Source organism: Staurois parvus, unplaced genomic scaffold, assembly GCF_062004578.1.
Source record: "Staurois parvus isolate SC_StPar_1 unplaced genomic scaffold, SC_StPar_1.0 ptg001316l, whole genome shotgun sequence".
NCBI classification, from domain to species: Eukaryota; Metazoa; Chordata; class Amphibia; order Anura; family Ranidae; genus Staurois; species Staurois parvus.
In genome coordinates, this window is record NW_028319112.1 from 2,835,119 (window position 1) to 2,855,579 (window position 20,461).

General features: G+C 43.1%; 2 protein-coding genes across 2 annotated transcripts in view; one reads left to right on the forward strand and one right to left on the reverse strand.

Moving 5' to 3' along the window:
• Nucleotides 1–13,985, reverse strand: part of AP5M1 (adaptor related protein complex 5 subunit mu 1) — a 59,792-nt gene extending 45,807 nt beyond the window's left edge. The window contains exons 1-2 of the mRNA XM_089661143.1: nucleotides 13,873–13,985; nucleotides 4,711–4,825 (exon numbers count right to left, since the gene is read on the reverse strand). Coding sequence (XP_089517269.1) covers nucleotides 4,711–4,778 — 68 coding nt within the window. The 5' untranslated portion in view covers nucleotides 4,779–4,825; nucleotides 13,873–13,985. The remainder of the gene's footprint in view (nucleotides 1–4,710; nucleotides 4,826–13,872) is intronic.
• The window catches only part of EXOC5 (exocyst complex component 5), an 88,030-nt gene continuing 81,487 nt past the window's right edge, over nucleotides 13,919–20,461 (forward strand). Inside the window, exon 1 of the mRNA XM_089661142.1 lies at nucleotides 13,919–14,101. Coding sequence (XP_089517268.1) covers nucleotides 14,075–14,101 — 27 coding nt within the window. The 5' untranslated portion in view covers nucleotides 13,919–14,074. The remainder of the gene's footprint in view (nucleotides 14,102–20,461) is intronic.

A 20,461-nucleotide genomic window follows, 5' to 3' on the forward strand; every position in this document is an offset into this window, starting at 1 on the left:
AGAAGAAGTCAAGGGAGAAGTGAGAAAAAGTAGAACGTCATCTGCAAAAAGGCATAATTAGTGGTGAGAGCCATCTATCTCGAGTCCACGGACATCCGGATTAGCTCTAATTAGGAGGGCCAATGGTTCTATGGCCAAAGCAAAGAGCAGGGGGGAAAGAGGGCCGCCCTGTCTAGTGCCACGAGAAACTAGAAACCGGGCAGACCTCTGTCCTAAGTATCTAATTCTGGCCGAGGGCTCCCAATGTAGTGAAAAGATCCAGGACAAAAAGTGAGGGCCAAAGTCCCAACGGAGCAGAATGTAGCGCAGATATGGCCACGAAACTGTGTCAAACACCTTCCGGATGTCTAAGGACAGGAAACAGGTGGGAATTTTGCGAGATTTAGCAATATGTGCCAAGAGAGTTGCGCGTCTGATGTCTCCGGCTTGTTGAGTTGGAATGAAGCCCACTTGATCATTGTGGATTAGAGAGCCTATACACGAATTGAGGCGCGTAGAAAGAATTTTGGTTAGTAATTTGATATCTATGTTGAGGAGAGAGATTGGCCTGTAATTGGACCACTGCATGTCGTCCGAATTTGGTTTTGGGATCATTGAGATGTTGGCTTGCACTGTTTCTGGGTTGAAGGTATGGCCCGATAATATGGCGTTAAAGCATTAGTAAGGATGGGCGTTAGAAGGTGGGCAAAGTTTTTGTAATATGTGGCGGAAAAACCATCAGGTCCTGGGCGTTTACAAAGCTTTAAATATTTAATATCGTTTAAGGTTTCGGTTGGGGTAATGGGTTGCTCTAAAGCTGTCAGTTGGTGCTCCGGTAGTTTCGGGAAAGAGAGGGAGGCTAGGAGGGTGTCAGCCTGGGAAGGGTCAAAGGGTGTGGAGGAAGAGTAAAGTCGTGAGAGATGTTTATGAAGGATTTTTAAGATGTGTTCTGGGTTACTAGTGGGATTGCCAGAAGAGGTGCGTAACCGAATAGGTCTGGTGATCTGATCAAGCCTATGAAGCGAAAGAGCTAAAAATGTGCTGGGTTTATTTGCTTTAGTATAGTATTTGTGTCGGGATCTACGAAGTGAAAGCTCCGCCTGATCCGTGAGGGAAAGATCCAGGGCCAATCGAGATCGTTCCAGAGCTTCACGGTTGGCTGTGGAATGGGTTGCTTGGAAGGCTTGATGAGATTGGTTGTAGGTTTGTTCAAGGAAAAGGCGTTGCTGTCTTTTCTCTTTAAAAAGGACGCTTTGCTAATGCAGAATCCCCATAAGACAGGTTTATGTGCTTCCCAAAGTAGGAGGGGAGAAATATCAGGTGTCTGGTTTAGAGATAAGTAATCTTTGAGAGCGGCTTCGATATCTGAACAATGGGTTGGGTTTGCTAGCAAGTTGTCTGTGATGATCCAGGAGGGGTCAGTAGGGGACCCCTCCTGGGGGTCAGCTATGGTCCGACCAAGGAATTGGAAGTATTTCAGTGGCTAAAAGCTGGGAGGAGGAGCTAGCAGTTATGAGAATGTGATCTATTCTAGAGAAGGTCTTGTAGGGGTGAAACTAGAAAGTATATTAACGTTTAATGGGGTTAAGCTCTCTCCAGGTATCTATCATGGAATAACACTGTAGTATGGTTTGGAAGGTTTGTTTGGGGGTAGGAAGGGGGTAAGGTTGAGGGGACTTGTCAAGGAAGGGATATAAGGTACAGTTTGAATCTCCGCAGACAAACTGAGTACCTCGTTTGTGGTGATCTATAACCGAGAATAAGTGGGAAAGAAATGGTAGGGGACCTTGATTTGGGGCATAATATGTAGCAATGGTAACGTCCACATCTAAGAGTTGTCCGATTAGCAAGAGATAACAACCCTCAGGGTCTTTGATCTCATTACCCAGTGTAAAGGGTGTCGAGCGGTGGAAGGCGATGAGCACCCCTCTGTGTTTGGTTGTGACATAGGCCGTATAGACCTGTGGGGCATCGTGGTTCTAGTGCCTTGTGAACCCTGTCCATTTCTAAGCGTTCAATTGGAATGGCTGGGGCAAGCTCTTGGAATAGCGCTGTGATGGTTGATTGGACGTCAACGACCGATTCTGGAAGGCCACGGATTCGTAAATTTGAGCGCCTTGCCCGTTTTTCAAAGTCCTTGAGATGCAACGCATTTTGTTTTCTTACCTAAAACACACTGACACCAATTTTAAAAAAACAAAAAATCCTGACCTTTGACCCTGGCCCAAACACTAACCCTGGCACTGAACTGGATCAAACCTTAATCTAGGTATTTTTTCTTTTATTTTTTAATGATTATTTATCTTTTTTTTTTTTTTAACAAGCAGTTGTTTTTTTTTCTCTCTGCAAGGAGAGAGATACAATGTATCTCTGTGCTCCATTCAGAGAGAAAAAAAAAACAAGGTGGGTGGGCTTTACAGTGACTGATCACTGTGACAGCCAATCAGAGGCTATTACAGCAATCATGTGACCTGGAATCAGGAGTCCCGGGTCCTGATCGTTAAAACGGGACCCAGGGGTCTCAGTGACACCCCAGTCTTTGTGCTGGTATGCAAATATGTGGCCCCATGGAAAAAAGCCCAGTTCTGTGAGGCCGCATATTTTTTATTACGTCGGCGTCAAGGGGTTAGAGAGGTACTAAAGGCGCAGCCTTTTTTGTATGGATATAATCAGTTTAAATATAATGCACAATACTAGTAATCTTTTACTTTACATTTAAATGATAAAATAACCTTTGGGAACATGTTACATGTTCCACCCATTTTTAGGGTGGAACATGTAACATGTTCCCATAGTTGCAGCAGCAGCCGTGTCTGCTGCTCCTCTCCCTCTGACAGATAATATTGGGAGAAGTTTCCCCGTACTATCTGTCAGATTTGAAAACAGCACAGCTGTGCGGGCTCCACCCACACAGCCGCATCATTCAGTCATTCACGGGCTTTCCTGAATGAATGAACTGCAAGTCACGACAGCCTTAGCGGCTGTGGGCTTGTAGTTTTCAATGAACTCAACTGACTTTTTCACCAAAGGTGGTTTCTAGTTTTCATCAGGACATTGTTCTACCTTAATTTTTTACTAGGCCGCAGTTGACAAGGAAGAGATCCTTGCATATCCTGGATGTGGTATGCGCTATATGGGTCTTCCTGAAGTTGACGGCGCAGGTTTCTTATTGGATCCACCAGCTGATCAGTCAAGCCTATGGTTTGAAAGGTAAGGTCCCACCCTTTCGGGTAAGAGCACATTCTACCAGGAGTGTGGGGACATCTCGGACAATACGCCATCAGGTGTCAGTTGCTCAGATTTGCAAGGCCGCTTCGGTTCACATGTTCGCAAGGTTCTATCAGGTGGATATTAAAGCCGCAGGAGGACTCTTTCTTTGGTCACAGTGTCTTGTGAATGGCTGAATTGTTTTTTTGTGAACTGTGAATGTTTACATGTTATGTGCAATTAAACCATGGCAACATCTAATGTTTGTGTAGTATTATGTTCAGCAGACTGTGTTCTTCTACTGTTGTGACTTAGATGACGTTCAGAGCACATTTTATGCCCAATTCATGCAAAACTCCACGTAATCCCAAGGGGTTCACATACTTTTTCTTGCAACTGTAAATAATTGTTCTTCATACATTTGGGCCAAAATGTATACGGCTTCATTTCTTTTGTGAAAATAACTCATATTAGTGTATATTATTTAGTCTGTGGGAAAGTTACACAGTCAACAAACTATGATATATATCTGAAAATCGATCAATTCTGATGTACTGCCGACCTATCTAATTTCTTGAGGTCCAAAAATGTCAGAACAGCATAGATATCCCCTAAATTATCTTTTTGGAAAGTAGACAGTCTGCGGTATTTAGTAAGAGGCATGGTGAGTTTTTTGAAGCGGTAATTTTTTGGAAAATAAAAAATTAAAGAATGTTTTCACAATTTTTTTTCTTTTTTTACTTACTGGCAAGCATTTAACTGAATGAAATTGATTCATTCAGTGTTTTTTGTTGTGATTAGCCACAGCTAATCACATGACACAGATGGGCTGTGATTGTTCCAGTCTGTACCATGTGATCACTGTGACCAATCACAGCTAGCAACACAACTGTATACAATGGATGACATGAAAGGAACCCCTTCTAATTGTCATGTGACCTGCTGTGATTGGTCACAGTGGTTATATGGTACCGCCAACCAGCCGGTACACAGATCGGTCATCAGATTACATCATCTATTTTCTATTTGCTGGGTGGGAACTAGTTAAAAATCGAATTCAAGGTTCAAGATTTTGTCTGTGTTACATTATTAGGGATGAGGTACCATGTTCTATCATGAGTCCAGCATGAACTCTTTTCTTTTAATATATAATGTATAAACTGGTTTATGTCAAGCTTTTATTATTTTCCCTAAACTACTTAAAGTGAAAGTAAAACTGGACATCAGATTTAAATTATTGTGCTAGCTCCTAGGATTGTATAACTGGATCCTGAATTGCACACTAATTAACTATTCCTAATTTGACGACTGCTGTTGCCACTGAGAGTGAGACAGAAAATAAATATCCATCTGATTTTATTTTCTCTCACAATCTGTCATGAAGTATCATGTAGTGATCTCAATAGTAAACTTTAGTTTCTCACACATTGTACATGCACAAAATGCAGACTGCATATTAAAAACAGAATTATACAGCGTGAGTAATAGCACATCAATATGTAAAATAATAAATAATAGAATTACCTGGAGAATTTTACTGATCCACATTCCCCTGATTGGTAGCTTAAGATCCACAATCCGCGAACAGGCATTATGGTGTAAGGAATGCCCACAAATCATGTACGCTGTACTTGTAACTCTGTAAAAATGAAATCAAAGAAAGTTGTTTGCATCATGGTGCTAATTATTTTCAGCAGAACTCAACCCTTCTATCCTTTACAGCTGTCACCTTAGCCTCTGATATGCAACTGCCATGGGGCTGCACATGTGATCAGTTATGACACCAGTCATTTGATGGTTTGACAGTTTGGTTGAGAACACAAGCAAATGTAACAGTTACATTCCCATCATGCCTTGAATGTAGCTGTTTTTTGCAATCATCAAATCGATGGGTTTAGTTCCGCTTTAGGCCTCGTTCACACCATACGTGCATGGAAACTGATGCGCAGATTTCACTTGCAAAGGCATGTTTACATCAGTTTTCATGCACGCTTCAATGAGTTTTATATACCTTGCAGATTCCTGTGCAGAAAAAAATCTGCACATGACACTAGTGTAGTGGTGTGAACAGGGCACATAAAGAACAATTGATTTTACTGTGCTGTTGCAGAACGTGTGCAGAAAAACTCTGCATCATGGTGTTAACGAGCCCTTAAAGTGGAACTTTAGAAAGAAATTTGTGAACAGGTAGGTTTTTTTAGTGCAGAAGAGGCATACTATGGGGTTGATTTGCTAAAACTGGAGAGTGCCCAATCTGCTGTTAATATGAAACTAATCAGCTTCCAGGTGTTGTCAAAGTTTAACCACTTGCCCTCCAGTGGATTTACCCCCTTTCCTGACCAGGCCATTTTCTGAGATACAGCACTGCGTTACATTAACTGACAATTGCACGGTCATGCAACGCTGCAACCATATGTAATTTATGTCCTTTTTTCCCACAAATGGAGCTTCCTTTCAGTGGTAATTGATCACCTCTGCAATTTTATTTTTTGCGCTATAAACAAAAAACAACTGACAATTTTGAAAAATAAAACAGTATTTTTTGATAAAAAACATATCCATTAAAAAAAATTAAAAATCTAATTTCGGCATAAATTTAGGCCAAAATGTATTCTGCTACATGTCTTTGCTAAAAAAAAAATCCCAATACGTGTAAATTACCGGTAATTGGTTTACGCGAAAGTTATACGGTCTAAAAATGGCGGTATATATATACTGCAATAAAAAAAATATTTATACTAGTAATGGCGGCAATCAGCGACTTATAGCGGGACTGAGGTGGGAATTCTTACACTGGGGGGGGGGCTGACTGTCACTGACATCCCCAGTGACACTAATACAGTAATCAGTGCTAATAGAAAGCACTGACACTGTACTAATGACACTGGGCAGGAAGGGATTAACATGTGGGGCGGTCAAAGGGTTAACTGTGTGCTGTTTTACTATTTTGTCTGTGTGTGCTTTACTGTGTAAGCATGCTGCTTTGTGTTGCTCTGCTATGCAGAGGAATACAAAGCAGCATGCTGGTGCTGACAGGGGAGAGGTCTGTATTGTTTACATACAGACCTCTCCTCTGTCAAGTGTTCCTCGCCGAGTGCTGGCGGGGAATCTCCAGCCTAGACCCAGTGATCGACAGCTGTAGCCGCCAATGGTGGCGCGGGTAGGGTGGTGCGTGCGTGTGCCCCCTACCCGGAAATACAAAATCACGCATATTTACGTGATTTTGCGCAGCCCTACTGCCCTGTAGCAGTACTTCTGCTATAGGGCGGTCGGGAAGCGGTTAATTGAACAAGCTGATGTTATAAGATGATTGGCTACCATGCACAGCTGCACCAGATTTTGCACTCTCTAGTTTTAGTAAATCAACCCCAATTTCTCTTCTGCATCAAATTTTCTTACCTGCTTAGTGTTCAATTTCGGAAATACCAAGATGAATGAATTCTTGTGCATGTGACAGTGCATGTCACCTCAAAACGCCAATGAAAACGTCTGAGGATCTGTGCCCCAAAGCAGACCAGCTGAAAATTTTGAAAAATGATGTCAGTGGCCGGCAGGGAGCTCAAGTACAGCGCAGCTCTAGCGTGAAGGTGAGTAAAGTTCAGCTTTAACTCAAACAAATCAACCCATTTGTCCATATTAAAAGATGTAATTCAAGTATGAATATGGATAGCTATATCCAACGCTTTATTCCTTGTGGGATACACAGTTTGGTAGATGAAATATAGATTCCACAAAGCATTGTCAATGACTCAAACAATGAAGGGTATGTGGATAATCCTCCAGGTAGAATGTTAAACCAAAAAAAGGTTATTAATATATATTCATTACCTACAAAAAATAATACACAGCGTTTTGTGTACTAACACAGTTATTTAAAGCCACCCTATCATCAGCTTGACATGTCTTCTGTAGCTGCTCATTGTGGGGGATAAACATCTCACAGGTCACACACTGACACTAAAACCAAGATAAGGCTGTGGCAGTGTGATTGTGGTGCTCAGATACAGTTGAGACCCATTTTAAGCAATAAAAGTAAAGTATGTATGACATCCACGGAGCTTGTCCTTTCATGCACAAGACAGCAATTCCCTTCCCTTTAACCACTTGCCTACTGGGCACTTTCACCCCCTTCCTGTCCAGGCCAATTTTCAGCTTTCAGCGCTGTCACACTTTGAATGACAATTGCGCGGTCATGCAACACTGTACCCATATGAAACATTTTTTTGAGACAGATAAAGCTTTCTTTTGGTGGTATTTAATCACCTCTGGGTTTTTTATTTTTTGATAAACAAACAAAAAACAACAGAAAAAAAAAAAGTTTTTTTCTTAGTTTCTGTTATAAATTTAGTAAATGAGTAATTTTTCTCCTTCACTGATGTGTGCTAATGAGGCTGCAGTGATGGGCACTGATAGGCACTGATGGGCATTCACAGACATCACTGATGAGCAGTGAAAGGCAGAATTCATATATAATGATTTTATCCTCCTGCGCTATAAAGTGAAAAATAAATATATAATTAATAACTAACAAAAGCTGCTAACGCCCAAACCTATAGGTGAAAATAGTGCTAAGAATATAAGTATATTTACATTATATTCTTAGTACTCATATATGGCACTGATAAGCAGCACTAACAAGCACTATTAGGTGGCATTGACTGGAACTGCTAGGCGGCACTAAAGGGGCAGCATTGACTGGCACTGATAGGCGGCACTGGTAGGTGGCTTTGATTGGCAGCACTCATAGGCAGCACTGATAGGCGGCACTGATAGGCAGCTCAGATGGGCACTGATTTGTGGCACTGACAGGTGGCATTGATGGGGCTACACTGATCATCAGTGCCCTGATGATCAGTGTAGATGTCCCCTATGAGGAATGCCGATTACTGGCTCTCCTCTCCTCACGAGCTGTCATTTTGCTGAAGCCTAGGCTGCCATTTTGCTGAAGCTGCCATTTTGCTGAAGCCCTCCGGGCCATGCCATTTTGCTGAAGCCCTCTGGGCCATTTTGCTGAAGCCCTCCAGGCCATGCACCTATAGCGAGCCATTTGCTAAAAACCAGTAGGACTTACTCATTGCTGTTGAGAGCCAAGGGGTGTTTGATCTTCAGAAATGTAAGGATATTTTCCAGTATTTCTCTTCCTGTCCTTTTTGGATCATAGTTAGATTCTCCATTTGCTAGATCTCTAAAATGCAGGTGAGCCATTGCGTGGCATCAAGTGAAGATGTTTTAGTAAAGAGTTTTCATAACGCTTGTTAGAAAGTGGTGTGTCATGCAGCAGGAAAGTTGCGGGGGTTACCTCCAAGAGACACCCTTGTGAGCATCTGGATCATCTACTCCACCATAGTCCTGAACTCTTTCAGTTGAGAGCATTCCCAGAAAATGTGAAGCAGGGTACCTTGGTCCCTTCTGATTCCATAAACCTCCAACAGGAACTCAAAACCTGAGGGAAAATTCTGTGTAGCGCTACAGGCGTTCGATACCAACATGTAAGAAGTTTATAACCTCCCCTCCTGATATCTGTTAGCTACGGAAGTCTTGTGGGCAAAGAGAAATATCCTATCTGTTTAGGGGAGAAAGTTGTGTTTATGTCTCTTTCCCATGTCTGCAGAAAAAGGAAGCTCCTGTGGGGCACTAAGAGTGGTCAAGGTAGCATAGAAATAAGAAGAGTGTCGGATAGGTTCTCCTGCCAAACAGGTTTGCTCAAAAGAGGAGGGTTCCAGCACCGAGTGAATTTACGAAGGTAATGAATGCAAGTAGGCTTTTAACTGAGCTTGACAGAAGAAATCCAGGTCTTACAGAAAGGTGAAGTCCAGTTTCTATGCTGACATGGGGCGATGATCGGTAGAAAAGTGTAGGAGTTGCAAAGACCCTAGATGTTGCAGCCCTAAAAAAACGCAGGTCTTTAATGCTAAGTTGAAAGTCATATGAGCCTAGGATAGGTGCTAAGATAGGGAGATATATTGATATGTTGAAACACTTGCCAGATGATCCGTAAAGTGGCTCCCACTAGAGGATGGTATTTAACGGTGAAAGCAATTGACTTTTCCGGGTGCCAGGGTAATCCCTTTAAAGGAGGGGTCAACGGTTGCCTGTTCAAAGTGTACTTATAGCTTTTTACCTTGCGTTATGCACCAGTCAACCACCCTAGGTGAGTGGCTTTGTGATACCTCACAGAAATGGCTCTAGGGTTAAGATAAAAATGAGGGGAGACAAGGGGCACCCCTGCCTTGTTCCACTGCGTATGGGAAGGGGGCAGAGAGCAAATCATTGGCCTTGACATGAGCTGAAAGGTGGGAATATTATGCAGTGATCAAGTGCCTCTTCCCAGAACCAAACCAATATAGTCCATAGTGGCATGTAAGAAAGGCCAGGCTACCTTGTCAAATACTTTCTTGGTATCCGTCGAAAGAAGCCCCATCGGTATGAGGAAAGTTTGGGAATTGTATATGCATGCTGTCTCTGCATTTCTTGTATAGGGTGAAGCCTGATTGGTCAGTATGTATCAAGCTTGGAAGGTACGATATATTGCCAAAAGTAATGGGACACCCCTCCAAGTCATTGGATTCAGGTGTTCCAATCACCTCCATGGCCACAGGTGTATAAAATGAAGCACCTAGGCATGCAGACTGCTTCTACAAACATTTGTGATAGAATGGGTCACTTTCAGGAGCTCAGTAAATTCAAACATGGTACCGTGATATGTTGCAACCTGTACAATAAGTCCATCCGTGAAGTTTTCTTGCTACTAAATATTCCGCCATCAACTGTTAGTGGTATTATAACAAAGTAGAAGCAACTGGGAACAACAGCAACTCAGGCATAACGTGTTAGGCCACAGAAAATGAGAGAGCATGGTCAGCGCATGTTGAACGCACAGTGCACAGAAGTCGCCAACTGTCTGCAGAATCAATAGCTAAAGACCTCCAAACTTCATGTGACCTTCAGATTAGCACAACAACAGTGTGTAGAGAGCTTCATGGAATGGGTTTCCATGGCCGAGCAGCTGCATCCAAGCCTTACATCACCAAGCACAATGCAAAGCGTCGGATACAGTGGTGTAAAGCACGCCGCCACTGGACTCTAGAGCAGTGGAGACGGGGCTCTCTGGAGAGAACAATCATGCTTCTCTGTCTGGCAATCCGATGGAAGTGTCTGGATTTGGCAATTCGGCGATTGCCAGGAGACTGGCACGTGCCCAACTGCATTGTGCAAGTGTAAAGTTTGGTGGAGGGGGATTATGGTGTGGAGTTGATTTTCAGGGGTTGGGCTTCGTCCCTTAGTTCAGGTGAAGGGAACTCTTAAGGCGTCAGCATACCAAGACATTTTGGACAATTTCATACTCCCAACTTTGTGGGAACAGTTTGGGGATGGCCCCTTCCTGTTCCAACATGACTGCACACCAGTGCACAAAGCAAGGTCCATAAAGACATGGATGAGTGAGTTTGGGGTGGAGGAACTTGACTGGCCTGCATAGAGTCCTGACCTCACCCCGAAAGAACACATTTGGGATGAATTAGAGCAGAGACTGCGAGCCAGACCTTCTCATCTGACATCGGTGCCTGATCTCACAAATGCGCTTCTGGAAGAATGGTCAAACATTCCCATAGACCAGTGTTTCTCAACTCCAGTCCTCATGGACCCCCAACAGGTCATGTTTTCAGGATTTCCAATATTTTGCACAGGTGATTTGATCAGTTTCACTGCCTTAGTAATTACCACAGCTGTTTCATCTGAGGGAAATCCTGAAAACATGACCTGTTGGGGGTCCATGAGGACTGGAGTTGAGAAACACTGCCATAGACACACTCCTACACCTTGTGGACAGCCTTCCCAGAAGAGTTGAAGCTGTTATAGCTGCAAAGGGCGGGCCAATTCAATATGGAACCCTACAGACTAAGACTGGGATGCCATTAAAGTTCATGTACGTGTAAAAGCAGGCATCCCAATACTTTTGGCAATATAGTGTATGTCAGTAGTCTAGAAGCCAGAATCTTCATAAAGATTTTTAAAGCAGAACTCCAGTTAAAATCTTTGGACGCAGGATCATATTCACCTGACCCGCTGATCTTACAGAAAACTGCACTCCCTGACGGTCCATCTGTGGACTGTTCCTGCCTGTGCAGCGTGCTGACATCAGGAACAGCCCATTTACAAGATTGCTGGACCGTGGGGGACAGGAGCCGAAAGGACCGTTCTTGTGTGAGGAGGATCAGCGGGTCAGTTGAGTACGTTTTCAGTGTCCTCTCCCCTAGAACAAAACAAGCATTTGACCCGTGCAGTGCCGGCCCCACTGTACGGGTCAAAAAAATTATTTCTTGGATTTCTGATTTAAGTCTACATTGAAAAGCGAAATAGGGCGATAGCTGGGGCAAAGGGTACTTTCCTTCCTTGGGGAGCACTGTGAGACACTTATTTTTAATGTTTTACATAGCTATAACTGTAAAAGGGGCCAGCCTGAAGTGATCCGGCAGGACTTTAGCGTTTGCCTACCTCCCTATAGTAGAAATACTGCTACAGGGTGGCAGGGCTGTGCAAAATCATGTATATATACGCACGTGATTTGCATATCTGGGTAGGGGTCACGTGTGCCGCCCTACCCACGCCACTATTGGTGGCTAGGGATGTCAGTTACGACGTCCCGGCCGGTGTTTCCTAGTCGGCACTTAGAGATTGCCATGTAAAGCTGGCAGGGGACACAGCAGAGAGATACAAAACAGCATGCCTCCCTAGTAAAACACAACACACACAGTAAAACCACACACGCTGCACACAGTTAACGCTTTGATTGCCTCAATGTTAACCCCTTCCTGCCCAGTGCCATTAGTACAGTGTGGGTGCTTTTTATTAGCACTGATTACTGTATTAGTGTCACTGTGGATGTCAGTGACAGTTAGTCTGTTCCCACCCAGTGTCAGAATGCCCACCGCAGTCCCGCTATAAGCCACTGATCGCCGCCATTGCTAGTATGAAAAAAAATCCCAGTATATATACCACCATTTGTAGACATGACTTTCACTTAAACCAATTATTTACACGTATTGGGATTTTTTTTTAGCAAAGACATGTCGCAGAATACATTTTGGCCTACATTTATGACAAAATTTGTTTTTTTTTTTATTGGACATGTTTTATAGCAGAAAGTCAAAAATATTGGGTTTTTTTTTCAAAAATGTTGGTCTTTTTTTGTTTATAGCACAAAAAATAAAAAATGCACAGGCAATCAAATAACACTGATAGAAATCTCTATTTGTGGGGAAAAAAGGACATAAATTTCATTTGGGTACAGCGTTGCATGACCGCGCAATTATCAGTTAAAGCAACGCAGCGCCATATCACAAAAAATGGCCTGGTCAGGAAGGAGGGTAAATCCTCTGCAGGGCAAGTGGTCAATTTTCTGACTAAAGTTCCACTTTAGGAACACTGATACAGGTAAGTAAGTGGCCGGAGGCTTGTTTGTTCAAGTGACCCTATCATGAAAATGCTTGTTGCCTGCCATCAACACTGTCAGACTCCATTCAGATTTGTGTGACCTGCGTTCTGTGGGTAGGGCATTCATTTCAATGGGCTGCTCTACCTGCAGAAACCTCTTTTAAAACTGTGCCGCGTGGAACTGTATGGTACTGCGGAATCATGTAGATTCAGTCCGGGTTCACACTGATGTGGTGCGGCATACCACATGTGATTAGCCAGGAACCGCACCGCATTCTACAAATCACATGCGAATTCTGTGCGGTGTGATTGGAGCCATACATTTTGTACGGCTCCAATCACACTGCATCCGCACCAAAAAGGTGCAGGATCCTTTTTTTAGTCTGCGCTAGAATCGGATCACATGCATATGCACACCCACGCAATCCGATTCTGCACATTGCACCGCGATTTGCGAACCGATTTCGGGGTGTTGTTACCTTTACATACACATCCGTATCAGTTCGCATTAAAGGGGTGCGATTGTGATGCGGCGCGGAATTCACACAGAAAACGCTGCGAATTCCGCACATCAGTGTGAAGCCAGGATCACGTGTGTGATAATGCGAGCATTTTGCCGACACCACCGCGTGTTTTCTCCGTGGGTCGGGAACATGCGTGATTCTGCGAGTTTTTTTCTCAGCGCACTGTGCCCTCAACGCCGTAGTGTGAACCAGGTACATAGCAGAGCAGCCATTTTGTCTAGTCCATGCAATGTGACGGCCCTGGAATAGCCACCCGCCACATGTGGGGTGCATATAGCCATAGGGGGTCACAGGCCTAGAAATAGGTGTCTCTGTACTTGTTCCACAAAGCATTGCAGCCAATGTGCCAGCATGGCAGTCAGGCAACTAACATTCTCACAAGCAGTGGTTGATTGTACAATCAGATCGTATGGGGGGCTTACACCGATCCAGATGCTTCAACACTATGAGATCCTGAACAAGCATGCAGCCAGTGAAGTCAGAACTGCACACTAGCTCAGCGCCTCAGAAAGCAATCACATGACAGAAGTAGTGATTTCAGGAAGCACAGGGCAGCCCCACGTGTGTCTCTCCAGACCTGCAGCTGCTGCAATGGAACCACAAACAGTAGTAGTACCGCAGGTAGTCCATCGCAACCGAGTCTCCGAGCTGGCAACGGATTGGTTGCTACGGAAACAGCGGGCCTATCATACATCCCCTTAGTAATGTAACACCGCTCGCCGCCTCTTACCCTGTACGTGCCACGCCCTCTCCGGCTCTGCAGAGCTTCCGGTTGGAGAAGGTCAGAGGTCAGCAGCTGTGCGCGCTCCGCTTCCTGTCCCTGTCAGCTCCACTTCCGGTGAGAATGGAAGGAGTGTGATCCCCGCCCGAGCAGTCCATGGGGCCCGGAGAAAAGCGGAGAGCCTGACGAGGAGAGCTGTGTATCTGCCGCCATGGCTGCCACCGCCGACCTGTTCGAGGTAAGCGTGTGTCAGTGGAGGGCTGTACACAGGGGAGGCGGGCCCGGGGCCCCAGGAGGACACTGACAGCAGGCACCGTGTAGTACAGGACAGTGGGTGTCACCGATGTCAGGGGCTCCTGTGCAGCCTGCTGGAGTGCATTCTGATCCTCCCTGACCTCTCCACCCAGGCAGTGACTGAAGAGGCATGTCCTGGGTTTTCAGACTTCACTGGCTGCATGCTTGTTGCTGTGTTTGTTGGGATCAGGAGGGAGGGTTCACATTTAACCTCTTCTCGCCCGCGTGACTTACACACCGATCAGCCATGACATTTGGACCACCCATCGTAACCCGTCCAGGCATGGACTCCACTAGACCTCTGGAGGTAGGCTGTGCTGTCTGTCGCCAAGTCCTGTAAGTTATGAGATGGGTTTCCATGGATAGGACTTGTTTTTCCAGCACATCCCACAAATGCTGAATTGGAGTGAGATGTGGAGAATTCGGAGGCCAAATCAATGCCTCAAACCATTCTGGAATTCCTCAGACCAGGCCACCTTCTTCCATTGCTCCGTGGTCCCGTACTGATGCTCAGGTGCCCATTGTAGGCACACTTGGCTGTGGACACGTGTCACCCTGACTGGTCTGCGGCTACACAGCTCCATACACAACAAACTCTGATGTGTTCGGACACCTTTCTATTGGATCGGATAACACAGGCCACCCTTGATCCATTCATCCACCGTTGGTAGGCCGGGAACATCCCACAAGAGCTGCAGATTTGGGGTTGCTCTGACTCCGTCATCTAGTCATTACAATCTGGTCCTGGTCAGAATCACTCCAGTCCTTACACTGCTCATTTTTCTACATTTAACATAAACATTTCTACCTTCCAGATTAACTTCAGGGACAACATGTTCACTTGCTGCCTAATATGTCCCACCCACTTTCAGATTTCATTATGACGAGATAGTCCATGTTATTCACGGTCAGTGGTCATAATGTTATGGCTGATCAGTGTATATGCAGAGGCAGGAAAAGTGGGCTTTAACACCCGGCTGCCGCAAATATGTCATAACTGTGGCCTGAGATAATATACTGAGAGTGCATTTTCCTTTCTATAATCACGGCGATACCCCACCTGTGTGGCACGAACACTGTTTATATATGCATTTGCTTTTGCACGGGGGAGCTTGACATTTTTTTTTTATTCTGTTATTTTTTGTCTTATTTTAATGTCTTTTTTTATCAGCTTTATGGCCATAACAAGGGATGAAGAGACATTCTTTGTGATAGTTGGATCAGTGACAGGACCTCTTTATGGAGAGATCAGTGGTCTGTTAGACCCCAGATCTCTCCTGGTCTTAAAAGCATCTGATCAAATGAAGATCGGTAATGGCTTGTTTACATCTGAGCACAGCTGAAAGTGACAGAATACTGTGCCTTGAAAAAGTATTCATAACCCTTGAAAATTTCCACATTTTGTCATGTTACAACCAAAAACATAAATGTATTTTATTGGGATTTTATGTGATAGACCAACACAAAGTGCCACATAATTGTGAAGTGGAAGGAAAATGATAAATGGTTTTCAACATTTTTTACAAATTAATATCTGAAAAATGTGGCGGTCATTTGTATTCAGCCCCCCCGGAGTCAATACTTTGTAGAACCACCTTGCACCTCACTGCAATTACAGCTGCAAGTCTTTTTTTGGGGATGTCTCTACCAGCTTTGCACCTCCAGAGTGACATTTCTGCCCATTCTTCTTTGCAAAATAGCTAAAGCTCTGTCAGATTGGATGGAGAGTGTCTTTGAACAGTAATTTTCAAGTCTTGCCACAGATTCTCAATTGGATTTAGGTCTGGACTTTGTCTGGGCCATTCTAACACAGGAATATGCTTTGATCTAAACCATTCCATTGTAGCTCTGGCTGTATGTTTAGAGTCATCCTGCTGGAAGGTGAACCTCCACCCCAGTCTCAAGTCTTTTGCAGACTCTAACAGGTTTTCTTCTAAGATTGCCCTGTATTTGGCTCCATCCATCTTCCCATCAACTCTGACCAGCTTCCCTGTCCCTGCTAAAGAAAAGCATCTCCACAACATGCTGCTGCTACCAACATGTTTCACGGTGGGGATGGTGTGTTCAGGGTGATGTGCAGTGTTAATTTTCCGCCACAAATAGCATTTTCCTTTTAGGCCAAAAAGTTAAATTTTGGTCTCATCTGACCAGAGCACCTTCTTCCACATGTTTGCTGTGTCCCCCACATGGCTTCTTGCAAACAGGACTTCTTATGGCTTTCTTTCAACAATGTCTTTCTTCTTGTCACTCTTCCATAAAGAACGAGGGTGCGTTTAACTACGCACCATCTGGCCAATTGATGAATCTAAAACATAACCTTTATTCAAATACATAAAAAATGTATGCTCAGCTGTAATAAATGCCTATTGAAGTAGAATGTACTGCTCACAATATAACTGAATACCATTGCAGTTGTTTACCTTACATCCAAATGGTTAATACATCACACCAAAATCAAATACCATATCGTTTTAGATGAAGTGAGGGCATACAAGGAGGTACTGTAGTTTGATCATAAGCCTATCAGCTTGAATATATAATCTCTGTTAAGGCAACACAGTAGTTAAATGAATAGTATAATCTATCTTGCTACAGATATGTAGTAAGGGTACACTCATCCATGGGCGTAAATGTCAGCCTCTAATTGGAAAAGCCCCAAACGTCACCATATCCACCAAAAATACCTGTCTTGAGGAATGCAAATGATGCACTGTAAAATGTAGTACAGACCTCTCCAAAAAATGGTGGGAGAGAGGAGTGAATACCATGTACATTCAAAAAGTGCTCCCAAAGAAAACAGACTCTACATGTTTTGCTCCAGAAAACAGAGCTTCGTCAGGAGTATAAAGAATTAAAATAGGTCACATAGTGGCTGGAAGTTGTGCAGAACCTTACATTTATCAACATTAAACCTCATTTGCCACATAGTTGCCCAATTAAACAGTGCATTGAGGTCGGCTTGTAAATTGAATACATCCTGTAAGGACATTATTCCACTGCACAGCTTGGTGTCACCTGTAAAGACTGAAATGGTATTTATAATCCCAGACCCTATATTGTTTATAAATATATTAAAAAGTAAAAGGGTCCCAACACTGAACCTTGGGGTACACCACTGATGACCCTAGACCATTCAGAGTATGAATCATTAACCACTACTCTCTGAATACGATCTTTTAGCCAGTTTTCTATCCATTTACATACGGGTTTTTCCAAGCCTGTAGACTTTACCTTACACATTAGCCGTGTGTGGGAACTGTGTCAAATGCTTTTGCAAAATCCAAGTATACCACGTCCACCGCCACCCCTCTGTCCAAGGTTTTGCTCACCTCCTCATGAAAAGAAATCAGATTTGTTTGACAACTTCTGTCTTTTTTGAATCCATGCTGTCTGTTGCTTAAAATATTTTTTTCCAGTAAGAACTCATCTATGTGGTCTTTTATTAAACTCTCCAGTATCTTCCCAACTATAGAAGTTAAACTAACAGGTCTATAATTACTTGGTAAAGATTTTGACCCCTTTTTAAATATTGGCACCACATTGCCTTACACCATTCCAGTGGTACTATGCCAGTCATTAAAGAGTCCCTAAAAGTTAGAAACAATGGCTTTGAAATGACAGAGCTCAATTCTTTAAGGACCCGTGGGTGTATGTCATCCAGTACAGGTGCTTTATTCACCTTTATTCTGTCTAAATATTTCTGGGTGATATCTATTGTGAGCCAATGTGGACCATCTGGAGCTGTGTCAATACCATGCCCATTATGGACAAGAGCTCCCCCATGCTCCTTTTGTATATACAGAGCTGAAGAAGGTATTTAATAAATTTGCCTTCTTTGTCCCCAGACACCCATTCTAGATTATTTTGTAAAGGGTCTACATGCTCGGACTGGACCTTTTTACTATTAATATATTTGAAGAATATTGGGGGTTTGTCCTGCTATCTTTTGCAATCTGTCGTTTGTTTTCGATTTTTGAGGCCTTTTTTCCTTTTTGCATATTCTGTTATATTTTTTGCAATGTTTAAACGATGATAGCGTTCCTTAATTTTTATATTGAATAAAAGCTCTTTTCTTACCTATAACTTTTTTACTTTGGCCATAAGCCACATAGGTTTAATTTTTAGCCTTTTAAACTTGTTGCCCATGGGAATATATCTTGCAGTGTGTTCACATGCAGTCTTTTTGAAAAACTCCCATTTCTGTGTTTTGTTCATCAATGCCAATATTCCCTCCCAGTCTAAGTCTTGGAGAGCAGCTCTCAGCCTTGGAACAATAGCTTTCTTAAAATTGAGTGTTTTTTTTCCCGTATGTGCTATAAAACAAATGAAGTCATGTTATGGTCACTGCTACCCAGATGTTATTTTATATGGACATTTCATAATAAGCTCTGCATGGTTTGAGATTACCAGGTCCAGCAGAGCATTATTGCCCCTAATTGGGGCCTCTATGAACTCTAAAATTGTCCTGTAGCAGGTTTATAAATGCTTGTCCTTTTAACTGTTCCTGCAGTACCATTACTCCAGTCAATTTCTGGGTAGTTAAAATCCCCCATTATCACTGTCCCAGCCCTTTCAATCTGTGCAAGGAGCGGAGTCTCCACCTCCTGATTAAAACTGGGAGGCCTATAACAAATTCCAATAACCACCTTTGTAGTACACACCCCCATGTGCATTTCCACCCATAATGCTTCAGCCTCATCACACTCTCCATCAACTAGGTCTTCTTTCACATTCGCTCTGAGATCACTTCTCACATAGAGACAGACACCACCATCTTTCCTATTTACCCTGTCTCTCCCTCTTCACTGATTGACAATTCTGCTGTCCAAGGGTGGCTGTGTTGCTCCTCATAGATGCAGTGGAGGAGTGAATACAGCCACTCTAAGGCTCCATGTACATGAACCTACCCTGAACGCCGGCCACGGCACCGTGGTGTTGCTGCGTTTTCCCGCAATCCGCAGTCAGAACGTTCCTATCATATTTGTTTTTTGGGTTTATTTACTTCTTGAATGACTGTAGTCATAGCTGATTCCATGTGCAGCACTATGGCAAATGTAGATCTAAATCAAGGCACTGTCTGAGAGTTTAGTTCCCCTTTAAGAACAGGTCAGCCCTGGCAGATCCAATGAAGTCGCCAATGGGGCAGGTCATTGCTTACATTGTCTGCAGAGGAATACTGTCCACGTGTGTCACATAGCAGTTCACTTAGAACAGTATAAACCGAAAAGCAAACATTTTATTATATTGCAGCTTACCAATTCTGCTGTATTAGTTTTTCTTTTTTAGGTTTTCTTCCTTCTGTTTTCATCTGGTGATCCTGCCAGGAAGTCTGTTTTTCAAAAGAAAAAGTTGTGCTCAAAAGTTTGCACACCTGGGCAGAAATTGCGAAATGCTGGCACTTACAGTGAAAATATGACTGATCATGCCAAAAAACTATTTTATTTAAGGATAGTGATTATATGAAGCCATTTTTATTATCACATAATTGTCTTCTTTTTGAATCAAACACAAATGAGCTGCATGGTTGAGTTGCATTAAAAAAAGCCTGTTACAATATGCCCAACACCACCTTGATATGCCTCACTGGGCTTTTTTGTGGCATTGGCACAGTAAAGGCTTTTTTTCTGGCAACTTGACCATGCAACTTCTTTTTGTTCAAGTATCGTCGTATTGAATCAACTACACTGTCCAGAGCAGCCTGTGTTTCTCTTGAGGTTACCTGTGGGCTTTTCTTTGTATCCTAAACAATTCTTATGGCAGTTGTAGCTGCAGTTTTTCTTCATCTACCTGACCTTGGCTTGGTATCAAGAGATCCCTGAATTTTCCACTTCTTAATAAGTGATTGAACAGTACTGACTGGCATATTCAAGGCTTTGGATATCTTTTTTTAATATCCTTTTTCCATTTTTCAAAAAAATTCATTACCTTGTTATGCAGGTCTTTTGACAGTTCTTTTTTGCTCCCCATGGCTCAGCAAGTAAACCACCTCAGTGCTTCCATGTGAGAGCTAACAAACTCACTGACTATTTATACACAGACACTAATTGCAATGTAAAAAGTCACACGTGGGAAATTAACCTTTAATTGCCATTTTAAATTGTGTCTGTACCAAGGCCAAACATTCCAGGGTATGTGAACTTTTGATCACAGCCATTTTGGGTGATTTCTGTTGTTATTAGCATTTAAAATAAAAGTAAATAAAAGACAAGTTTTTTTTTTTTTTTTTTGCATGGTCAGCCTTGTTTCCAATATAAATCCCAAACTTTCTCAATTTTTGCCAGTGTATTCAAACTTTTGAGCACAC